At 40.4% G+C, this 24,966-nt stretch overlaps 1 protein-coding gene across 1 annotated transcript; it reads right to left on the bottom strand.

Annotated features, from left to right (window-relative positions):
- FZD6 (frizzled class receptor 6) lies at positions 1-24,155 on the bottom strand (the record flags this gene model as incomplete). The annotated part of the gene is made up of 6 exons (XM_080611943.1): positions 1-157; positions 463-891; positions 2,142-2,290; positions 5,295-6,312; positions 9,289-9,485; positions 23,976-24,155. 6 exons carry the CDS (start codon positions 24,153-24,155, stop codon positions 1-3), a joined length of 2,130 nt encoding a protein of 709 aa, XP_080468069.1.
- Between the last annotated feature and the right edge of the window lie 811 nt (positions 24,156-24,966).

Genomic DNA, 24,966 nt, shown 5'->3' with positions numbered 1-24,966 from the left:
TCAAAGGTTTGAACTGTTTCCTGAATCCAACTCTCTTCTGGTATCTGAAGCCGAGTAGATAAGTAGCGGTAGGGAAGCTGACTGTGAGACATCAGGTATTTGGGAACAGCTGCTTTGTAATGGAGGAGATTCAACAAAATCACTCCTAGGAGTTATTCTAGAAGTAATGGAAAAGAAAATACAGGGAGTCAATTTTAAGCACGGTGCATTACATTGGAAAAAATATTATAATTTCATTACTAGAAATGTATTTAAGCTATATTCTTTTCAAAAGAATGCAGTACAGTTCTGTACATTTTGCCAAGCTCAGGGTCACCATTGCTCTTTTTCAGACTTGTCACCTCTCAAAATGATTACAGAGAGTACAGTGATTCTTCACACAGAAGAAATAGAAAACTTACCAAAAAAAGAATTAATGGACATACACATAAACATGCAAAAGATTGAGTTAAGGAGCCTTACCTTCCTTCGGCTGCTCTCTTCATACTCTCACCCAAGCTACTCAGGTGACACGTGCTATCTGCTTTATTTCTTTTTTCCACCTGATCCACGGTCAGTTTAGAACTAGATAACATTTGATCTCCACTGTTTTCACCTTCGTCGACTCTTCGGACTGATGTTCCATCCGCCTCTACCTCTTTCTCAGATGTCTCTGGAGAGGTTTTAATTTCTGCAACAGTTTCCTGGCTTAAGTAATCATGATTAGTGATTGCTACTGCAGACGTTCCATGATTTGTTGTCCCACCGGTGCTGGTCCCCATTGACTTTGAAATGACTTTCAGTCTGTGTGAGGTTGATTTGTAGTGCTTCTTTTTATGCTTAACTTTGGAATTATGCCTCAAGAAAAATTCACACGATTCTTGCAGCACTCTTCGACTTTCACTGATTGGACTGAAAGAAAATACAAGTGTGTAACTGAATGAAGGGGATAATCCTAGACAGAGTGTAATATAGCTTTGTACACAAACCCACATAAGAATAGCCACCAGTGATGCAGTCTGAGCTGGATGTTAATAAACATGAGAAAAAAAAAAATGTGAAAAAAGAGGGGAAAAAAGCTCCAATCATAATGGCTCCAAAGTAATGATGTCTGTGGAACAATTAAATAAAGCAGATTTCTACATTTCTTACTTCTGTAAGTAGGTCCAATGACTTCAGTTGATTAATCATCTCAGACAGGAAAGCAGGATTAGCTCATAAGCAGCTGTATTACGAAATTACCTTTATGTAAAGTAAACCTTGTTTAAGTGAAAAAAAGGTAAGCATTATAAAACTGACTTCAGTATTTTTAAATTCTTATAGTTTAAAGCAGTTAACATCTAAAACACATGAAAAATTATACAGGATATGGAAAAAGAGGGAGAGGGAAAGGAAGCTATAAGCTCACCATCAAGGAATGCAGATGTAAAATAAAAGGAGCTTAAGGACTGCTGCCTTGGGAAATCCAAAGAGAAAGATCTAAACCCACAGTGTAATTTATGAGTAATACAGATACTTTAAAAGAAATCATCAAGGAATAAAAAGGAATGGAAAACACGACAACTACGAGAAATGGGCATGACATTTATAATCTGTTTAAATCCACAGATAGAAATCAAATAAATTAAGTAATAAAACTGAATTATTCTGTTTCAGAAAAATAATAACGAACAACAGATTAATATAATAAAAGTGATACTAGGAGGGTTCAGTGAAAATTAGCTTTAAAATAAGACAAGCCTGGCAGAGGAGAAAAGCAGAGGATGTTATTATGACAGTAAACACAGCTAAGCACTGTGCTATTGAAGCATCCAGAATATGTGGAAGGATCTAAATTGACGGCTGAAATTATCTTCCCCCATGCGACTGGAAACCAGAGATGCACTAGTCAATGCTAAACAATACTATGTGTTCTGCTTTATGAAAGAGAGCAAATCAGCAGAGGAAAATATTTTGTATCTTCTGAAAATGTCAAAAAGTCACTGCATATGTAAAACTTCCACAAACTCTAATGGAATTTTGCTGATGCCCATATGCAGCATTTAGAAAAGGTCGAAGGAGAACATTTTGATTGCCTGAGCTATATTTAAAGAAATATGCCAAAATTCCAATTTATTTTAAGATATATACTTAAAAAACCAGGAATAAAAAGTGGTTCTTACTCTCTTTTGCGATTTCTGTTGAAGAAATTGGCCCATTCAGAACAGGTCTTTTTACTTCCCACCCAGAAGACTGGAGATATGCCAACAATCAATGTCAGCAAATATTTCATCAGAAACAAAAATATTTCTGGTCTTGCTAGTGCCTTTGCCTAGAAGATAACAAAGTTGAATGAATGCAAAGAAGAAAATACACTTGTTGATTTATTTTTTTTTTTACACACAGAAAACAAAATAGATGATGTAAAAGAGACCTTCTCCTTAGGGCTGCTGGGCTTTGTTGAGGCTTGTACTGAGGACAAATGTTAGACATGTACAGTCAAGTCAGACCTGGTTAATGTCTACAGCTGAATACATACAGAGAAGATTAGTCAGAAGGAAATTTTTTTTTTAACTTGAAAGGGAAGATAATTTTGGGGGTAACAGTATTAGTAACCATGTTCTTCAGAGATAGCTTGTATGTATAAGATTTATCCCTTCAATTTAAAAGAAACAGTATGTGGATGAGTTGGGAGCTAATCAGATCACACAGCATATTCAAGGAGCTGCAGGGAACTAAAGAGTAGTTTTCTGTTTATTGCAGAATTAATCCACTTATTTGCAGAACTGGATCATAGGAGCAGAGATACTTTACTCAGAGATTATTATCTTCTGCTCCCATGCTGCAAATTTAATTTACATTACCTGACTTATCTGCCCGGCCCATCTATGAAAGTCACTATTTCTGTTAGCCAGGTAACATTAGCTACTTAAACTGAAGTTTGTTTTTATTTGGTTTTGATCAGGCCAATGTAATGGAAGTCTTCAAGCTCACTCAGGTAAGCCAAGGCTGAGCATGCCACCTTAATCTATGCCACAGTTAGCACGCGCTGTTTATTACAGGGACAGATCCCATTAAGTCTATCTTTGTGTAACATTCCCTGTTGCTATTTACTCTTTCCAATAGGTTAATTATAGGCTGAGAATACATGCTTTATGTTAATTTGCCAAGCTGTTATATGTAAGCACTAAGAAACAAAAGGTGGTTTTCTTAAAGCATCAAAGCCTTGTTTTCATCTTGTATATTTTGTAATTTTGAACCATTTAGGTTGATACAGAGCCCAGTGAAGACAAAGTGCACTTGTTAAGAACAGTAATGGAATCAAAGTAATAAAGAAGTGTGTAAGCTCTGCTACTCAGTTTATACTAACTTCAATACATAGGATACAGAGGATGTTTAAGAATGTAGAAGGATCAAGCCTTATCATTCCATAATGCCTATGCTTATATTCCTCTTTTTAATGATAGTTTATTGCAGCAAAAACACAGATGGTAAGTGCAAAGCAATGAAAGATGACATGAGACACTTGCAATTCTCTTAATGATGGTGTCATCTTTTATATTTGTTCTTAATGGAAAGAAACCACAAATTACTTGCAATTGCAGGGAGTTTTATGTACTTACAAGAGATTTAATCCATAGGGAGTACTGAACATGGGCAGATTTACTTTAAAAGCCTTTCCAAGGAAGTTGGCATTTTAAGAGTCAAATGTTAAATACAAACACTTCTGCACTTTAAAGTGCTGTTGGGTTGTTTTTCTTTTTTGTTTGCTCTTTGTTTGGTTGGTTGTTTTTAAGATTTCTTCACATTACTGAAAATCAGTCTGCAAATGACAGCTATCATGGAAAAAATATACTGGAAATTCGTTTTGTAATTTCAAGTGGTTTACACTTCTATACTTCGAAGACAAAAAAAGGACAAGAGTGATTTAAAATCTATGGTTATAAGCAACAAAATCTCAGTTAGACTTTCTCAATCTTCAAGAATCATTTCAGCTTCAACTGAAATTGATGAAAATTCACCTTAAGTGCTTTGATACTGAGCTAGGTACCCAAATAGCGAGCAACTACTTTTAGGTACACATACTATGAAGAACGATCCTCCTTCCAGCATGAACTTTGTTGGGACTGGTCTTGTTCAACATCTTTGTCAGTGACATGGACAGTGGGATTGAGTGCACCCTCAGCCAGTTTGCCAATGACACCAAGCTCTGTAGTTCAGCTGATACGCTGGAGGGAAGGGATGCCATCCACAGGGATCTTGACATGCTTGTGAGGTGGGCTGATGCCAACCTTATGAAGTTTAACCATGACAAGTGCAAGGTTCTACACCTGGGTTGGAGCCATCCCAGGCACAGCTACAGGTTGGGCAGAGAAGAGATTCAGAGCAGCCCAAGGAGAAGGACTTGGGGGTGTTGGTCGATGAGAAACTGAACATGAGCCGGCAGTGTGCACTCGCAGCCCAGAAAGCCAACCCTATCCTGGGCTGCATCAAAAGCAGCGTGACCAGCAGGTCGAAGGAGGTGATCCTGCTCCCTACTCTGCTCTTGTGAGACCTCACTTGGAGTATTGTGTACAGTAGTCCTGGTTGTACTGGTGTCCTCAACATAAAAAGGACATGGAACTGTTGGAACAAGTCCAGAGGAGGGCCATGAGGGTGATCAGGGGGCTGAAGCACCTCCTGTATGAATACAAGCTGAGCAAGTTGGGACTGTTCAGCCTGGAGAAGAGAAGGCTGCGTGGAGACCTCATAGCAGCCTTCCAGTATCTGAAGGGGGGCTATAAGGGTGATGGGGAGGGACTCTTCATCAGGGACTGTAGTGATAGGACAAGGAGTAATGGGTTAAAACTTCAACAGGGGAAGTTTAGATTGGATATAAGGAGGAAGTTCTTTATTGTAAGGGTGGTGAGGCACTAGAATGGGTTGCCCAAGAAAGTTGTGAATGCTCCATTCCTGGCAGTGCTCAAGGCCAGGATGGACAAAGTCTTAGGTGACACAGTTTAGTGTGAGGTGCCCCTGCCCATGGCAGGGTGGTTGGAACTAGATGATGTTAAGGTCCTTTCCAACCCTAACTATTCTATGATTCTATAAATTCAAATATCTTAAAGATCATATATTCCCTTTAGACTAAGTTGGAGTTAACTGCCCCGTGCTATCAATTTGATTAACATAAACTTTCAAAGCAGAAGTTTCACACCACCAATTTTGACTTAAAAAGCAACTAATCACTGCATGTTCTTGAACTGATTTACTAATTGCGCAGCAGATATAGTAATGTATAATGGGTTTTGTTAATTAACTTTTCATTATAATTTATAAAGGAAACTGCTACTTGCCTGATAAGGACAAGGAATATGGTACTGGTCACAGTGGTCAAACACCCAAGTTGTTTCCCAGATCTTCCGGTTCACCAGTTCATAGACATAACATCCAAGAAGTGCTACAAGTGGCACCAAGTATAAACCACTGAAAACTCCAATTCGGATCATAAATTTCTTTAGCTTCTCCTGGTTTCTGCCATCATGCTGAATGACTTGCCGCACATGATTTAAAGAAATAATACCAGCTAAAAGAAGAGAGAGACCGAAAAAGACACAAAGGCACAACGGCAAAAGCACAAAGTACAAAGAGGCATCCAGATCGTAGAGACCCACGAAACAAACTCCACTGATATTGTCCCCTTCAACTTTGTTCATTGCAAGGAGCATAATGGTCAGAAAACCAGGTATTCCCCATGCAACTGCATGGAACCACATGGCCTTTTGTGCAATAGCTTCACAGCTCCATTTTCTTCCCGCTGCAAGGAACCAAGTGATTGTAAGAATCACCCACCATATAGTTCCTGCCATAGTGAAAAAATACAAAACCATGAAAAGGACAGTACAGGCTTTGTTTTGGGAGCCAAGAACAACTGTTTCACCAATTTCTAACTTATCATCTGCCTCATTACAGGCAGTTTTGTTCCCAAGTAAAAATCCAATAAAGTACATTAGAGAGACTATGCTGTAACAGACAGAGTAATATATGATCGGCCTCTCTGGGTACCTAAACCTTTTAACATCAATCAGGAAAGTCAGGAAAGTGAAAAGCGTAGCACAAAGACAAAAGATTGAAACTATTCCAATGAAGCTTTTTGCAACATCCAATTCATAGTTTTTGAAGTACATATTGGGACATGGGGGTGCGCACTGATCAATTCCTAGAAACTTGTAGCCTTGTCCATTGGTAGTGTGTAGGTGTCGTGGACACCAGAATCCATAATCCCTTCGGGTCTGGCCTGGGGTCTTCTGAGTTCCATGTATGTTTGTGGTTACAGCAGCCGTGGCAGGAACAGTTTCATCACAATTGACTAGTCTACATAAACAGAAGAGGAAATATCTTAATACTCCTCATTCTTAACTGCAATTATTTCTTAGAAATATGAAAAAAACCTGATTCTAAGCACCTTTAAATTTTGTAGATAATGCAAAATGTGCATTACATGAAAAACTCAGGTGGTATTTTAAAAAACAGACTTAAAATACTTTCAGTTTAGAAGACTATTCAAACACAGCTATCCAACTGTTGTTTTATTGCTTATGAAACTACTCAAATTGCAATTGTTCTTTTAGTGTCTTAAGTTCTACTAAACTTTCATATATGTATATAAAAATATTACCAGCAGGGTTTTTTAAACTCTGGATAACAAGAGTGTTGGAGACAGATCTTGTCAAAATGCAAGCCTCAATCAAGGAATAAAGAAAGAAGGCTGTCAGTATGTAGAATTAACTGATGACTAGTATATGATTATAATTTTTGTGTTTTAGTGATATTTCATTGTTGACAACAATAAAACTACCTAACTGAAAAAGACAAAAGCAGAATAGATAAACATTGCAAAAAATTATCACTATTTTAGCAATACTGTTCATCTAAAAACTGCTCAAGACTCAATTGCTCAAGGGTTTGATTGGGCACAATATGTGACCTTTTATATGGTTAATACAGTACTAGCAGCGTTGGACATACCTTCAAACTTGATTATGTAGTTATAACTCAAACAGGTAAGCATTTACTCAAAACTGGATTTATATTTATATGCCTTCCAAGTTTAAGCATATATTTTAAAAGAACAAGTTTTGTATTTTAACTTTTAAAGTAAATTTCTGTTATCTCAAAACATTTTTTGTGAAATGCTATTATAGGTGTCCTTCAATGTTAGTTTGCAAGCTTGGCTTAAGCTAAAAACCCCTTCAGTTCTTTGTTTCCCTGCATTATTGTGCTGTCTAAATAAACCCAGACTAACCATTAGGAGAACTGATTCTGTAGCAGATTCTTTCATTAACCATGGGCTGGGCCACCATGCATGGGAACAGTGCAAGCTTTATTCACCCATGTCTTCCTAGGCATTATGTATGTCTGTAAGAATACAGAAGTGTGAATCTGAGGATTCCAGTTACTGCCCATCCTCTCACCAGCTCCTCTTCAACGGGCTCCAGCAGCAGGATCTCTGCTGCGGTAAGATCATCCTGCATCATCTGGATTTCTCTGTAGCTGTGTCATGCTTTAAGCCCAGCTGGTAACTCAGAACCATGCAGACACTAGTTCACTCCCCCCCCTTCCACTTCCTCCCCCCCTCTCCCAGAGGGATGGAAAGGAGAATCAAAAGAATGTAACTCCCATGGGTTGAAATAAAAACAGTCCAGTAACTAAGGTGTAACACAAACCACTGCTGCTGCCACCAATAATAATAATGATACGGGAAATAACAAGGGAAGAGAATACAACCGCTCATCACCCACCGACCGATACCCAGCCCAACCCAAGCAGCGACCTATCCCTTCCGGGTAACTGCCCCCAGTTTATATACTGGGCATGACGTGCTGTGGTATGGAATACCTCTTTGGTTAGTTTGGGTGTCCTGTCTCTGCTTTCTCCCAGCTTCCCCTCCTCCCTGGCAGAGCATGAGACTCAGAAAGTCCTTGGTCAGACTAAACATGACTTAGCACCAACTAAAAACATCGGCGTTATCAGTACTGTTCCCAGGCTGAAAGTCAAAAACACAGCACTGCACCAGGTACTAAGAAGGAGAAAAATGACTCCTACTGCTGAACCCAGGTCAAGGTGCTTCAGGAAACATTTCACATACGAACAGAGCAGGTTCATTGTCAATAAATGCTAGCAATAATAGAATAATTTAAAGTAATTACTGCAAAATGTAATTTAATTTTAAATGTCATTTGAAAGATACATTGAGTAACTGGCTTCAATTGTAATTTTCCTAATTTTTCAAAACTCTTGAAGACATTTGCTGTGCTGAGTAGCACTACTGTTGCACAAAAGCTCACACTAGATGGGAAAAGCTGATGTCTCCTTGTTTTAAAATCCCACAATTTTCCTGCAGAACTAAGGGAAATGGCATTAATGCCATCTATCATACTCACTCTGGTACAGATTTCTACCCCAATACAGATTTGTACCAGAGATCATGGCACAGAATTACTGATCCAGCTCTCTCTCAGCCTTATCACAGATCAGCAACTTCATAGGGGTTAGAAAAATGATTTGAATTTCCCCTTTCTGCTCCTTTCCTATAGTTCTTGACCTGATGTGTGTTAAAAAACAACCCAACCACCACTACCATTTGGCCGTAATAATTTTTCTGCAGTTGAATGTCAGAGTCTCAAAAGATTACAATGGAATGTATTCTGTGGTTTCCATTTAATATATATCTTTTCCCCAAATGTAGTATTAACTGTCTTCTCTCTGGAAGATACATGTGAACATCTTTGAGAAAAGTGGAATTTTTAAAAAAGGGACTTTTGGCAGGCAGTACAGGAAAAGCAACATCAGACTGAATTTGCACATTTAAGTAGTTAGGAGTAAGGTAAGACTTCTACGACTTAATGCTGCGTCCATTCAACTACAGAATATTTTCTACTTAATTATTTTATGAGCAGTTATTTATAAAATCCCCATGAAGTAAGTATGATCACCCTTAGTTCAGAGATCAGAAACCAAAGCAAAATATATTCTATAACATTTATGATAACAAATTTTATGAAAATTATACTAAAAAACTTCTTTTTTGCAGGGATCTGAATACTGAAAAGTACTGCTGCAGAAATTTGTTGTAAGAAACTCAAAAGCAGGAAATGCAGGTGATCATTTGAATAACAAACAGGTTTTAATTAGAAAATAGCCCTACGCATAAGCACTGCAGGGTCACCAAACATGAGGAAGCTACAGCAAGGCGGCGATATTTAACATTCTGCCTGGGATTTTCAACTCTGCCTAGGTCAAGTATGAAAGCAACACCCCCACCACCTGTCAATGTGAAAAATACCCTACCTGGCACATTCCAGCTCTTCAGGCCATGTGATTCCAAAAGTGTCCATCAACTGCTTACAATCAGAATATACTTTCTCACAGAGGCTTCGACAAGGGTGAATCACATGAACTTGCTCTAGGCAGGCAGGAACAAAGGCTTTGCACAGAAATGTGTGGAAGTCTGGTGAACAGTGAAGATTCATAAGTGGAAAAAAAGGCTACAGGGAAGAAAAAGGCTTTGGTTAGTAATTTTAAAAAGATAATTCAAGTCGTCAAAACTAACTTTCATCACTAAGGATCACATTTGTTCCCCTGTAGGTTTGAAAAGATAACAGAATATAGTGCTTGTTCAGCAGTTGTGAAAGAGTAAAACCCAGTGACCTGAGCAGTGAGAAGCTCTGTTAGCACTTCTAGCCCTGCCCTGGGATCTTGGCCAATCTCTAACTACTCAAACCTGATTTTTTCCTTACTTGACAATACTAGAAACTTGAAAGATATTATGAAAGCCCAAGATTTTTTAAATAACAGAGTGAAAGATTAAGTTCCTACATTCACCAGTCAGTTTCTAAATGAGATTTTTTAAAAGTGTTCCTGTCCCTGTAGTTCCTGTTAGATTACGTTTTCAGTCCAAGTGGTGTGTTGCACTCATCGTCTTCTCTCATGGCAGAGAGGTTTGGGTTTCTTTGTTTAGTGAGGTCTAAATATCATTATTCTTCATTTCTGAAACACTGCACTTCAAAATTTGACATGACTGATGACTGTTCTTACTAGAGAACTCACAGAATGATATTTAATACAACTTGCCCCTTCTTCCTCCCCCCTCCCCACAAGTTAATTCAATCTATTACTGACAGTCAGACAGGCTTTTAAGGTAAAAAGTCAATCTTCCTTCTCTACATTTTATCAACTTTATTATTAGCAATAACTATTTCAGCTGAAATACTACTGCGTATCAGACAAACCAGAAGCTGTCAGACATTTTTGCAAGTGCTGCATTGTTGTAAGGGCAGCTCATTGAATGAAGCAAGCGATGACATGCTAACAGCATGGCCAGGCATGCTCCTGTACTTCTAAGTGGGCTGCATGTCCAGAGTGGTAGGGCCAGCAGAGGGAAGCAGGAATGCTGGGGGGCTGTGTAAGCAAGCCCTCGTGTCAGCGAGCACAAGCAGAAATTAAACTGAAGGAGCCAACCATGGGCTGGTGACCTGTTGGAGGGCACATGGATACTAACCACAGATCAGCTAGGGCCAGGAGGTGCCAGGCACTGCAAGGACACAGACCACATATATGGTGCACTGCCATTTGGCCCATGTAAAAGCTTTGGGGTGGCAGGCTAGGGGGATGCGCAGAACAGGTTGGCTTCTCAACTCACTGAGGTGCGGAGACTGCCCAAGGAAAGGGAGGGAACACAGAGCAGCTGTGGGGGTGTGTGCTGAAGGGATCCAGCCCACTAGTTCTTGAATAAGCCCCAGCCTTCAGATCCATTGCAGGCTGCTGTTAACTGTCCTGTCTGCCATACCAGACACACGTTCCAGACCCAGCTCATGAAAGTAAACCAAGCTCGTTCCCTGAGGGAACCAACCCATGGCTGAGAGTGAAAGCCATCAGCAGGGTCACATCAGCCTTTGAAGTTCTTTTTAAGGTTCTTTTAAGTTTTTAGAGAACAATCAGCCATTGGAATAATCTCCCCAGGGAAGTGGTGGATTCCCCAACATTGAACACTTCAAAGGTTCAGCCACAGAGGGCATTGGGACATCTAGTCTAAGCCATGCTTTGCCAAGCAAGGTTGGACCAATGATCCTTGAGGTCCCTTCCAACCTGGCATTCTACGATTCTACAAAGTACACTTTTTGAACAAATGCTTCTGGTATTTCAGGAAACAGGAATCTCCATATCACACCTAAATAGTCAAATTCATGCATCAAGAAAACTGAAACAGTATTTAATACACTTTTAACTGTTTCGATAAATAGGGACACTGTGCAAAATTTTCAAAGTCAGCAAAGCTTTTAGTAAGATTTTTATTTATGAAGAATTTTATTTAATTCGTTGCTATTAACAGCTACATCTCTCAAATATTCAACAAATGACTGGTAAGGGAAGAACTAACTTCTGAGTCCTGAATAGCACTCTTACTTTTGCCAGCTTTTAAGAATCCCAAATAATACATACACACACACACATCTACAGCCAAAGAGCAAGTTTTACTGCATGCCAAGCATGCGTTTTAAAATAAAAAACATTGATAAATAGGTTTCCCTCTCCAAAATGGAATACCTACAAATCCTCAGGGGACTTTTGCAGTAAGCACAGGAATGGAGAGGGAGGGGTGATAGAAGAAGATAAGGCAGAGCAAGAATAACTTAAAAACGCTTTATGCAAAACAAAAAAAAATGTTGGCACTATCCTCCAGAGCACTCCGGCTGCATCTGCAGATGCCATCACAGCAGGCGCACAGAGGTCTGATCCTGTCTCTCTGGATGTCTGCTCTAGAGCTGCCTTTGCAGGAACCCAAGACTTGAAATATTTTATGACAAGGAAAGAAGTATAACTCTGGTATAACATGCTCCAGTTCCATAAGTCAGATTAATTCCTAAATACTACATGGTTCAGATTAAAATAATACTGAGGAGTTAACCCCAAATGAATGAAATGACCTCTGCATAATTATGATGCTTGTTTTCTTTTCAATTAAATGTTATTTGTTCCAATGGTTAATTTATGTTAGGTCTGTTCTTCCTGGCACTTAGGATAAAATAAAGATAATAGCCTGGGTAATCACGTACAACTCCTGTAGAAATTGAGTTTACTTTTGAAATTCAGTCTTGTAGAAACTATCTTGATTTTTTATATTTTTCCTTTCTGAGTCCCACAAAGTTTATCTCAGTTGATAAAAAATAATTTTCTAGAGCAAGTTTTGGGGTGCCAGGCAAGAACTTCTGCAGCCATAGGTAAAACAGCAACGTTTGCTCAACAAAGCAAGAATTTAAAAAAAAAAAAAAAAAAAAAGTATTTTGATAAGCAACAAACAATTTTTTAAATCGAGTTTTCCACCACAGCTAATAAGGCTATGTATTGTAGGCCCGCCCTCTTGATACAGCAAATTAAGTATAACAAAAGTGACATCTGGTGAAGAAAGGACATAAACCCAACCTTTACCATTCTAACTATAGCATATTGTCACTGGCTAAACACTGTTGTTTAATGAACTATTTTATTTAAATGCAAAACAGTGTTAACTGCTAAATACAAAAATGTGAAATTTTAGGAAGAAACCTATGCTCAGCCTGTAATGTAATCAGAGTAGAAATCCAAGGACTTGGCTGCCAAGAGTAATTGTTCTTACAGTATTTCTTTCAGCTTGCTAACAACATTTACTTTTTGACACCTGAAAGTATGAACATAAGCAGGAGGAAGTTTCATATTCTGAAGACACAAGCAGACCTTCTGAGTCAGACCAAACTCAGACTGCATTTAGCTGGGCACCCCATTCTCACCCCAGCTGCTAACAAGTGGAATATAGCAAAACAAGCTGACATCCCTTCCAGTTTCCTGCAATCAGTGGTTTAGGAAATCAGCTGCAGGTTATACCACCACTGTGTTGAAAAGACACTGACAGACCTCCTTTCTGCCTAGAACATATCTAATCTTTTTCAATCATTTATGCTTATACCCTTTGCAAATACTACAGCAGTAAGTTAGGCTGCATAATTTCATCAGGCACTGCTGAGAAAGGAGCACATTTTGTTTATTGTAACTCCAGGTTTTGCAACCTCATTTGTCTTTTGACAAACAGCTAAGAGATTACTCTTTACTTTTTCCATATCGTTTTGCCATCCTGCTAAACCTTAGCATAATAAGGTTTTAAATTTTTATTTCTATTCCATTCCTAATATACTTTGCCTTCTATTTGCCTTGACTACAGTTGAACACTGACCACACATTTTCACAGTGACAAAGACTCTTCTGAGTGACAGTAACTAACATAACAATAAAATAACCCCCTCTTTGAATAGCACTGTATGAACAACTAATGATTAATAAATTTACAGTACCAGACTTAAACACAACTATTGTCCCATAAGTGTCACTACAGAACTGAAGTACAACCTCAAAACCTAAACACAGTATATTTTACATATACACTTTCATATCTGATATTTAGGAAATACGGCCGCTGTCAACTATGGTGTATATAAGCAGTCTCAAAAGAACAGGCAGCAATTACTCTTCGTACTCAGAGAGATACTAACAATTAATCTTCACAGTATTTTTACCCACTTTTATAATGACAATCTGCTTCAATTAAAAATGGTGACACAAATATGGCATGGTTAATTTAATCCTACACTACTGTTTCAATAGAGTTATTCTGGACTGGATGGAAAGGAGATTAGCATCATACCCAGGGAGATTAATGCCTTCACACAATTCCTGGATGGGCTAGCAAGGGTGGTAATTTGCTCTTGCCCAGAGTGAATCAGCTGCCAAGAATCTCCAACTTCTAATCCATGCACAATTAAATAATGATAAATAAATGTTCTAACACATGGAACTAAACAAAGGATGAAATGCTCAAGTTCCATTAGATTCAAAGCAAGGTTGATTAAAAAACAGGTTCTTCCTATTGGAAGTTACATTGATGGACTTAGATCAAAGGCAAGTTAAAGACACTTTTAAGTTGGTATGTAAGGATTTAGAAACTATTTCGCAGGAGGCTAAGGCAGTTTAGATGTCAGCATCTTGTTGCTACATGCCAGTTAGAAGTTGTTATTTAACAGCAGAGCTGCAAAACAGAAATGTGAGTGTAGCTCATGAACATTAGCACAATGTCAACCATCCTTTAAACTACCAACGAAGATGGTAGGAACAAATTTGGGGTCCCACATACTCTGTCACCACCTGAGCTTGCATAATAATTGACTATTGCTGCCAGCTGCAAGTATCAGTTATAATCTTTATTTTCTAAACTCAGCTAAAATATCATGGGTAACTCCTCTACAACGAAAGAGTTTTCAGGACTAAAATTCACTGATAAGAATAAAATATTTTAGATATGAATGTATGCAAATTTAATATGCATCATTAGTGCAGCCTAATTTGACAGATGTAAGAGAAGAGCATTCAAAACACACGTATTCAAATTTTAATAAGCTGCTTTTAAGCAAAGCAACATTACTTTCTGTAGCTTTCACAACACAATCAAGACAAATGCAGTCACAATCGATTTAAAAGCTTGTCAAACATATTTTGAACATAATCAGTTTAGTGTTTACAGTGATAAGAATAAAACCTTTTGTCAGAGTAGAAAGTAGGTTACCACCTTGGCTTAAAAGACAAAATAGTTTAAATTTCCTACACAAGGACAGTCTGGAGTCCAAGGAGCTGATGGGAAAAAAGAGAATTAAAAAATAGTAAACAAGCAAGTGGATCAAATGATATTGTTCTGCAACGGAAGCTGTTTGCAAAGATACGAGCTTTCATCTTTGTCCTTCGACTAAACAGAAAAGGCAGTGCATGCATTTGGACTTTCAAAGGGCTCTGAACAAAGACAGGGGACAGCTTCACTTGCTGCAGTTGATAACTGAACCGTTCCCAGCCGCCTGCTCGCCCCATGGTTGTACAGCTGTGGGAGCCAACAACTGGTCAGCACCTGAAGCATCATCCTTTAGAAGGGCAAGCCCATATCTTAAAAAATGCTATGCTATAAATGCCAGTGGCATCAGGGACTGATGCCTGCGCAGCACAGACTCAGTTGGCCAGAACTTCATCACCCACCTCAAGTGAAACTAGCCAAGCATTTGTTCAGATACCAGGTGGTGCAAGTGCTCAGTGAGCTGAACGAGCCATCACATGAACAGTCAATATATTTGCAACAAAATCACCAGTGTATTTGCAAGCTCTTGGCTATCATTCACCCCTACACACAATATATACTTTGATACATATATATATGTAAAAAATATACATACTCAGGTCTAAACCTTCATACTAGCTATTCAAAGTTGATGGGAATATTAATCATAAATCCAACCAGGGTAATGACAAGGCACATGGGGAAGGTTTTCAAAGGTCAGTAGGCAACAAGGCACTCATGCACCTTAAACAAAACAACAAGCAAGCACTCCTCTGACATCAGAACTAGGCACTAAACTTGCCATTGCCATTATACAGATACATACACAGAAAGATAAAACAGTAAAATATTTTGCTTTTTACTTCTATGGGTTCCAGGCTGTTTTGCATTAACTAGCAACTACAGAACTTCTTTCTGTAGTAAAACAACTTAGTTCTACTTTTTTGCTTTAAATATTTTTAAGTGTGAAATAAAAATACCAATGTTCCTATATTTTTTAACTACAGCAAAGGTTAGAAACAATATAACCAGGAATATTACATCTCACTAAGAAGTTGTTCTGAAGCAAACTAAAGTAGTATCCCAATACTTTCCAAAAATAGCTTATTAGCAAAATTCACTGCCTTTTGTGGTTCTAACCTAAATTATAGCTCAACCGAAATGATAGATATTCCAACCTCTGCAATTTACAGTCCAAAACAAATGAGAGTGTTTTCCCAAGCATTACAGAACTGAACTATTTATACACAGTTTTAAATTATATATGGTTTTATCTCTACGTATACTATACAAAGCATAAAAAGACAGACAAATGTAAGTTAACTGAAGTATACTGCAGGCTCTCAAACATCTGATGTCTAGACAGAGCTTCATTACATCTGGACTGTGGTAGCAGAACCACCTCAAAAAAATCATGCATTTGCCATGTATTACAGGAGTAAATGGATTCATTACTGAACTTTTTGTGTAGAATACAATCTAGAAGATTACCAGTAATGCTGTTGAAAGACCACCTGCTACCTATAAAAAAGCTTCTCATTTGAAGGGAATTCCAGCAGAATCAGTTATTGCTCTGGTTCCAAAAGACAGACCAGATTCATGTTTCCCTGTCTTTGTAAGTGTAGGGCCTCACTTCAACAGAAAAGCGTCACCCAAACTCCCAGAGTAGCAACCCTGCACCATGCTTTCTTCTTTGCCTACTTCATTAATAAATTAAACCAGGAGAATCTCAGTCATAACAGGATCAATCTTTCCAAGTAATATTCTGCGACATCAAGTAGAGCAATCAAGAGCCAGATCCACAAAGGGGACTGGCTACCGCAACAGAAATTTCTGATGCCTAACTTCCAGACACTTCATAAAGTCCTCACAGCAGTTTCCCTACCTGATGTCCACACACAGAGGCACCCAAGAATGACATTCACAGAATTCAGGAGGCAGAGATAACCTCACAGCCAGAAGAAAATGCTCAACTAAAACTAACACCAAACGCTGAAGCAGTGTTTATGCAACAGACTACTACTCAGAATTCTCAGATATCCACATTCAGACACCTCCTTCACCAGTCTATGAATACCATAGCTTTCAATGCCCTTTACCATGACAGTTAGTGGGATGGCAAGAAAGCCAATTCTGTGGCTTTCTGAAACAACTGAAAAAAAATTCTGAAATAACTCTGCACAGACCAGCACCAGCCCATCCAGGTGCTGTTTCTACGTGGCTGCTGATCCTGCAACAAGTACACCCAGGAACACAGTTATATGGCACAACACCTTTGCTCAAAGCTGACTTGATCAGACCTGAGGAAGCTCTGCAAGGAGTCACACTGTTGCCTCCATCAAGCTTCCCACTCCATGCAGACCTGGGCTAGCCATGCTATTGGTTAGGTGGGGATAGAGACATTGTACAGAAGTCGGAAAATCTCCCGACTTATGAAGTTAATTCCCATGCTAATGGGGAATAATAAACTGCCACCCTCAGCATCCCAAATCCAACAAAATTAAAAGTAACTGCATCCAGTGGTTTCTTGCCCATATCTTGTAAAAATGAAACATAGACATGGTCAGCCAAGTAGTGTGACAGTGTCTCAAGATATGACCAACTGGAAATACTGAAATCAGAAGACAGAGGTAAGAACTGCAGGTGGTCAGGTAGATAACTGCAGTTTCATGGGCTTCAATTCAGTCATCAGACTTGTGCATGGCCAGCTGACATCTCCTACATCACAACAAAGTGAATGGATTAGTTAAAGTTTACAAATATTAGTATTTTTAGCAATTTTCATGCAGTGCAGTATCAAATACTTCCCTGAACTTCAAACAGACTGCCTTAATCCCTAGGAAATCTGCACAGGTTTCTTCTGTCATGCACACAAGTTGTTGACAAAGAGGACAGGATCTTCTGAATGAATTCTTGGTAACACAGGGGCACAGAGCAACGCAAGTCAGACAGCACTAGAAACAAACAGCCCAAGAGTCTGAGCCACAAACCAGAGACAGTTAAAAAACTGGACAGGAAAACTGGATGGCAGCCTCTGTTTTGTTTGTGTTTGGGAAGCTTTCACCATGTAGCCAACCTCCTATATACTTAGCATTCACCATGTGCCATAACTTTTGATTCAGAGTAATTTTCTGTAAAATCACTGCTTCTGGAAAGATCAGTGTGTATACAAAATGGAAAATCAGCCTTCATTTCTTTAGCTATCACCTTGACTGTAGCTTGAAAACATAACATTATCATTATTACTAATAATCATTATTATTCAGATGGTCACCACATCACCCTCAGCATATTTGTCTTCCCTAACCTGATTTGCCACTGACCAGGTGAAGTTCAGGAGGTTCCACAGGGCAACAGCTACTCCTTAAAAACATGGAAATGATCTTGAAATCACACCTTTTTACATCTGAAAGCTTTGTACCCACTGCTGGCTTTCCCCAACTCCACGGATGATGTGTTCCAACCACTCTTGACTCAGTCTCCAAGCCCTAACTGCCTCCTATAAATGAAGGCAAAGCAGTTCTAAACTCAGTAGCTCTGTCCATGTTTTCCTTCTTTATATAAACAGCTTTAGGGATGCTTGTATGACTCCATTCACAAGTGTTCACCTGGAGGAGGCTACAGCTACAAGACTAAGCCCATCACAAACTTATGGTGCCTTGTGCTCAGCAAACAACACGAGTGTGAAGAAGAGGGGGGAGCCAAGGCAGAGTCTGTACAATGAGACTTAAACCACCGATGCTTGCAGCTACATAGGAACACTAGACAGGGCAGTGGAAGGGACAGCAATCTGCAGGAGAGCCACAAGATACCACAAAACTTCCCAGAAAGGTCTGCTGTTGAGAAAGATCTGGCCTTCCACAGGCCAACTTTGGACCTCATGCACAGCAGGACTGGCTTAAATTTAGTCCAGAGTGAAACTCCTCAATCTCATGCAGTGAGTGGGTGTATTACTCTTCAGCAAGCACGCATTACTTTGGACCGCTCCAAATTCCAAGCAGTATCCTTTCAGAACAAGGAGCAAGGCAGTACGATTCATATTATCAAGTAGATGAGAAATGCTGTTCAGACAAAGCAGCTCTAGATTTTGCAGATGACCAATACCTTTAAAGCCAATGTAATAGGATTACACACATTCACCTGTCTGGTTTTAGCCAATCTGCACAAGCTAATAACACTTGATGAAGGGCCTCAGTACTACAGGTAACAAACACATTTTTTAGTGGCTGTAATTTAGTGTACACACAGGAGTCAGCAAAGATGGTTTACAAACGTCTTGCTGTAAGAACCACTGTAAGAACCAATACTGACTTGTGTTTCTTTGGAACACCAGAGAACAAGAGAGTGCAAAAATAAAACCACACTTCCCAAATTTTTATGGTATCATAAAGAATGACACAGATGAATAATCCGTATTGTTTTGATCCTTTGGCCAAGCTTTTTTACATTCAACATAGTGTTGTTCAAACCAGAATTATTCTTGTCTTACTATTCTCTATTTCTAGAGACATACCCAGCACAGAAGTCAGTCGCACTGCTTTGAATTTCCCTTGATCCATATGAAGCATATATAAAAAAATTACTTTGGCATTTGCAAACTTTCATTTAACAAGCATCAATGTAGCTCTTTCAGCACCAAAATCTTTTGCAACCACTACTTCCTTCTGATAAGCTAGAAAAGTTACCTTAGTTTGTACTGAGTAACATATATGCACAGCCTGCAGCATTTACCTCTTCTTACACAAGCCTTGCCTGTCTGTTAGTACCAGTGATACATGGTGAAGAAACAGCAAAAAAGTTACAAGCAAATTATGAACTAAAGAGCCCCTCCTGCTTGCTCCATTGAGTCAATGTTCACACCTCTGCACCCTTTCTGCACCTTAGGCTCTGAGGCAGCATCAGGGACAAAACCTAACTCCAGGCAGATAAAGAATATTGGTGGGTATTTTTTCTCATTGAAGCTGCAGAGGTTTCAGTAAATTCACACCTATACTATTTTGCAGAGCAACCCAGTAACAACCTTCTACGCAAAACTGTACTTATTTCCCAAAACTCTCAATCTACAGAAGGTGGGCAGCTTCCTCCTCCCTGTGTGTATACACACACACACACATACATACTGTTTTAGCTTGCCAGACACAGTTCTCCCATTTTTGGACATAATTTCATATTGAATTAATAGTAGATTTATATTTAGTGGAAGCAAATTAAGTGATTACATTTCAAATTTTAACTTACAGGACTTCAGTATTAAACTTTTGAGGGTGGTACTTAATCCACTTCAAACTGGTTTTGTTAGTTTAAACCAACCCTAGTTCTCCTATAATTTCCCCCACTGCTGCAGCCAGTTGCACTGAACTCTCCATAGACATGCACACATGTATTTTGGCACACAGTCACAAACTCAGAAGCAAACGGAAAACTCGTTACTAAATCATTTTTCCAGTCTGAGGTACTTTATTGTTCTCCATGGGATGTGTTCCAGTGGTTTGTATAGTCTGCTTTAAAACTCGTTGGCAAGCCTTTTGCCTTTGTAATTCTACAGACCCATAGATTTTACCCACATCAGGAAGTCTTAAGGGCTTGTCTACAGTGAACACATTCCAGAACCGCAGCAGAACAGATCAAGAGATATGAACAAAAAGTTACAAGTACCAAGTAATATTCGCTGCCTTGCCGGAATAATGCCTTATATTGACAACTTAGTCCAGTATAGCTAAAAGTAGAAGTTACTTTGGAATTAGCAGTGACTTGGTTTCGCGGATGACCACGAGGGGGAGTTACACCTATTTAAGTATAGCCGTAATGGACCATCTATTCTGCTGTGCCAATCTATTTTCCTCCCTCGACAAACCTCAGGTCTTCAACCTCCCAATCTGAGCTAGTAGTAACATGAGCAGTGTTACTTGTTAAACTGCTTGGAGATACAGATACATTGAGCATCTGCAAACAATTAGATTCCATTGTCATGCAGCTGGTCAGCTAACATACACAAAACTTCACACCACAAAGCCACATGGTTTTACTTTCCCCAAATCACCATTTGTTGTATAAACAAAACTAATCTAAGTCTAAAGTAAAACTCAAGTAGCCTAAACTCAATCTGCCAAGTTGACAGCTCAAAAAAAAACCCCAAACAAACAAATAAACAACAGGGAGAATGAGGGCACAACTGGAAATCTGGAAATTATGAATTTTCTATTGCAGAGAATAAGAACCCAGAGCAGCTATCATTGCTAGCCAGAACATCTGTAACTGTAAGAGGCTGTAAAACTGAGTTAATATTTTTTTCTTTCCTGCTTTAATCAGTCCAGTGTTCTGGTTTCCAGCACATCATTATGAAGAGTTGATACATGAGGGAGAAACATAAGATCACAGATCAGCTGAATTCCTGGAGGACAACCACTATGTGAGACAGTGGCTCCACATCATCCTCTCCCGGAGGATTACTATGAAGATACCACCCCAGAAATACCAATTTAACACCTTTCCAGACAGCAGAGCAAATGTACAGAAGCCTTCATTTTCCAGCAGATGGAAAGCACAGCTCTTCTGGATATACAAGAATCCCCACAGCACAACATGCCTGTAGAGCCTTGAGAGCAGGGCATAGAGTTATGACAATTTTAGAGAGTGAACTTCACCTGCATGTGAGATTTATGCCTTTAACAAATGTTCATTATTTCTGGGAGTTAACAGCCCAAATAAGTAATGGGAAGAAGTTCTGAGAGGGGACAGGAGCAGAAAACAGAACTAACATCAAGGCTCTTTCTGCACAAAATACTTGGATTTCTTGAAGACGTCTCCACCACGTGCCGTGTGACTGCATGATTAAGCAGCTTACTCTAAGTCAGTTAACATAAAGTGAGGAAAATATTACAAGCATTAATCTCAAAAGCCAGTGTTTACATCCTAAAACCATGCCCAGTCTTGAGAACAGGCTGTGGGGAGGGGAGGCAGAAGAACAAGATGGAATTAGAAAACAAAGCCTTTAAGCATCCCTATCAAAGATCAAAAGAAAGAAGTTTTAACCAACATACTATTAAAATTCTTTCTTTGGTATGAACAAAGTTTGGACTTCCAATTACAGAAAAATTCAAGCTCTTATAACACCTGAAGTCTCCTCTACCTCCCAACCCACTGCCTCTTTATGGCTGCAAAATGAAATTAAACAATACTCCAGAAATCAATAGTTCCTCCTCCCCTGAAGCCACACCAAATCCCCCCTTTGCAAAAAAGCAGGACCTTTTGACAACCCCAAGGCGGCTCCCTGTTACAATCAACTAGGGACAAACTATACTGGCACCATTACCAAATGCCACCTAGAACACACATCAAAATGTATAAGGGGTGTTGGTACACACTGGTCTCCCTCAGAAAACAAGGGTCCTGCAATGAACCACCATAAGTTTATCATATTAACTCTAATCTAACCACTAGTAACAAATTCAACACTAGCTACATAAGAATGGAAAGCAACTTCCTTACCCTTTCATCAGTAAAGCAGCTGTCTTAAAAATTCAGTTTGACCCAGCAGTCAATCAGCACTGCTGAATCACAAATACAGGCAGGCAGATCAGCACACAGGCACGAGGTAGTTTAGAAATGTCTGCACAATACTAGAGTAGTGAGGTATATCAAATTAGAGGCCAGATAGTGGCAATGACAGGAGACTAGGAAGCAAATGATACAGGGTAAGGAAATCAAATCCTAATAGACACTGTTGTTCCACACAGCCACCCACTCAGTTGGCTGAGTAGTGATCAACCACTGCAGTGGTCACAGGTGGTTATAAAGGAGACAGGATGGGGGGATAAAAAAGGGAAAGCAACCGAACTTCTCCCTACCACTCAGGTTTTATGAAGTAGCTGTATGAGAACAGGTAAACCATGAACCCTTTGCAGAAGACATGCAGTAGGCACAAGCTACTTGACAGTTCAGAAAAGTCAGTTGTAGCAATCTAATAAAAATGGCTCTGTGGTCTTTGCTGTAACAGCAGCATGACTGGAAGGCACAAATACTAACAAAAGCTGGCTCAACAGTTGCAAAGGCACACCAAGTAAGAACCAGCAGCACACCTGATGAGATAAAAGTGGCAGACGCTGTAGAAAGCATTCCTGACAAACGATGACTGGATAAGGCACTGCACAGAGTTTACAACTGAAGCTTATAAGCTTGCCTTTCAATTTTAAAGCCCACAATTTATCTGAGACCTGCAGCTGAATTCAGTTGCTCCCATACAGGTATCTTGACATTTGATACCAGAATTTCCTGCACATCTACACCAGGCTGGCAAACACAATGTGAGACCAAAGCCTGTGCTGTTCCAGGCTGGCAGCTGGAGGCCAACCAGGGAAATCCTGACTATCCCGATGTCCTGGGTTCAGCAGTAGCAGTCATTTTTCTCCTTCTTCTCATTCTCTGAACTCAGGACACCCAAGCAACACTAAAAGAATGCTTTGGTAACTGAACCAAGTTCTAAGCTCCTCCTTCAACCTCAGAAAAGAATATGCAAATAAGATTTTAACAACAGTAGCCACCTTCAATACAATCTTTAATTTTACTTATTTTTAATCAGAAACTTCTTAATTTTCAACTCACTTCTGTTTCACTCTGCACAGCACAAGATGATAAGCTTTTCAAGATCTGTGTTAAAATGTTCCCCCTCCTCTTACCACTGAAAAGCCATTATTAAAACAGGTTTAAAACTTGTTTTACAAGCCTCTCACCCAGAGAAGCTCTGGCCCTTCTGTTTCTATCAGCAAAGCCTTTCCACAAGGTGGCATATTCTCAAGGGAGCCATATGTTACAAAAAGTTCAAGTAAGAAAAGTCTTTGCTTTCAGCCTAAAAAACCTCCCAACTTTCAGTCAGAAGTTTCAGCATCCAGACAGAAGACAACAGAAGGCAAAGCCACAATGGAGAACAGGGCCAATAACAAGTTTAGGTACCTCTCTCCTTAGTAGACATAAACAGAGAGGAACAACGAGCAACTTCTAAACATTATTTTTGCACTACCCAAGTTCAGATGGGCCACAATGACATAAGCCAGGACGCCAGAGAATTTCAAGAACTGCTCTGTGTATCAGTGAGGTGCTATATGTAATCAGCTCTGTCAAAGAGCTCTGAATAGCCACATTACTGTGCTACACCCATTCCTTTTCCACTCCAACACCGGATCCAAGGTGGGGTGGGGGTGCCTATAGCTCATAACATTTTAAAGAAACACCTAGTCACTAAACATTATCTGCCTTGGCATTCAGTGCAACAAGTATCACAAACCATTTCTCAATGACAAAAAGGTTGTTTCACAGTGTAATATTTACATACTACAGTAGGGACAGGGGATCTTACCTCCATTTGGAAAGCAGCCGTGTCCTGATCATAGTGTCCCATGATGTTTGGGAAAAAAGTCATATTGTAAGGCATTCCTGAACATCTGGAAATAGTAATTGGCTCACATGTGAACAAACTGTGCCCTCTCACCAGAGTTAAAAGTAAACTGCAAGTCACAGAGAACACAAGTACTCCCATTTTGTCAGGACCTCCAATTTCAGCGCATAGCTCTGTTCAGGAGTTAGACAGACCGGCCTGGCACAAGGATAAAATCACACATCTTCCCCTGCTGGTTCCAGCGCAAGGTTAGGACGCGGGCAACTAGACAGACGACAGACTCCTCACTGCTGCTTTAGGCATCTTCCCATTTCGGCTGGCCGCGGTATTATTAAAACCCCCTCCTCCTCGAGCCTGCACGCTGCAGAAGCAGGAAGAGACAGGGCTGATCATTAACAGTAGAAACAATCCGACCGCGACCACCCGTCCGAAGGCCGAACGCGGCCTCCGCAAAGGCCGGCAGGAGAGGGCAGCTCCCTCCGGGCCCGCAGCCCCCTCCGGCCCCACACACACCGCAGGGGCAGCGGCACGGCACTGCCCGCGCTCCCGCCGCCTCGCCCACGGGGAGCGGTGCGCTCGGCCGCCGCTCCCACCCGGGCCCCGCAGCCACCGCAGCTCCCGACGCCCCGCTGTCGGCGCTCGGTTCCCAGCCCCGCCCTGGGAAGCGGCGCCCGCGGGGCCGGGCGGGACCCGACCGAGAAGTCGGCCCAGGAGCCGGGGCTCGCCGGGCGCGGCCTCGGCGCCGCATCCCTGCCACGCCCGGGCCGCGCCCCCGCCGCCCCCTCAAAGGGACCCGCCTCCCAGCGGATGCCTTCCTGCTGGCGGATGCCCCGGGGCGCCGAGGAGGAGTCGCCGCTCCCCGGGCAGAGCCGAGGGGTGCCGGCGCTGCCCTCTGCCCAGCGCACTCACCCGCGCCCCGCCGCAGCGGCACCTCCTCGCTGCCTCCGCTGCG

The sequence above is a fragment of the Psittacula echo genome, assembly GCF_963264785.1.
Source record: "Psittacula echo genome assembly, chromosome: 2".
Lineage (NCBI taxonomy): Eukaryota > Metazoa > Chordata > Aves > Psittaciformes > Psittacidae > Psittacula > Psittacula echo.
Note: the sequence above shows the minus strand (reverse complement) of the source record. Positions and strands in the feature narration are given on the sequence as shown.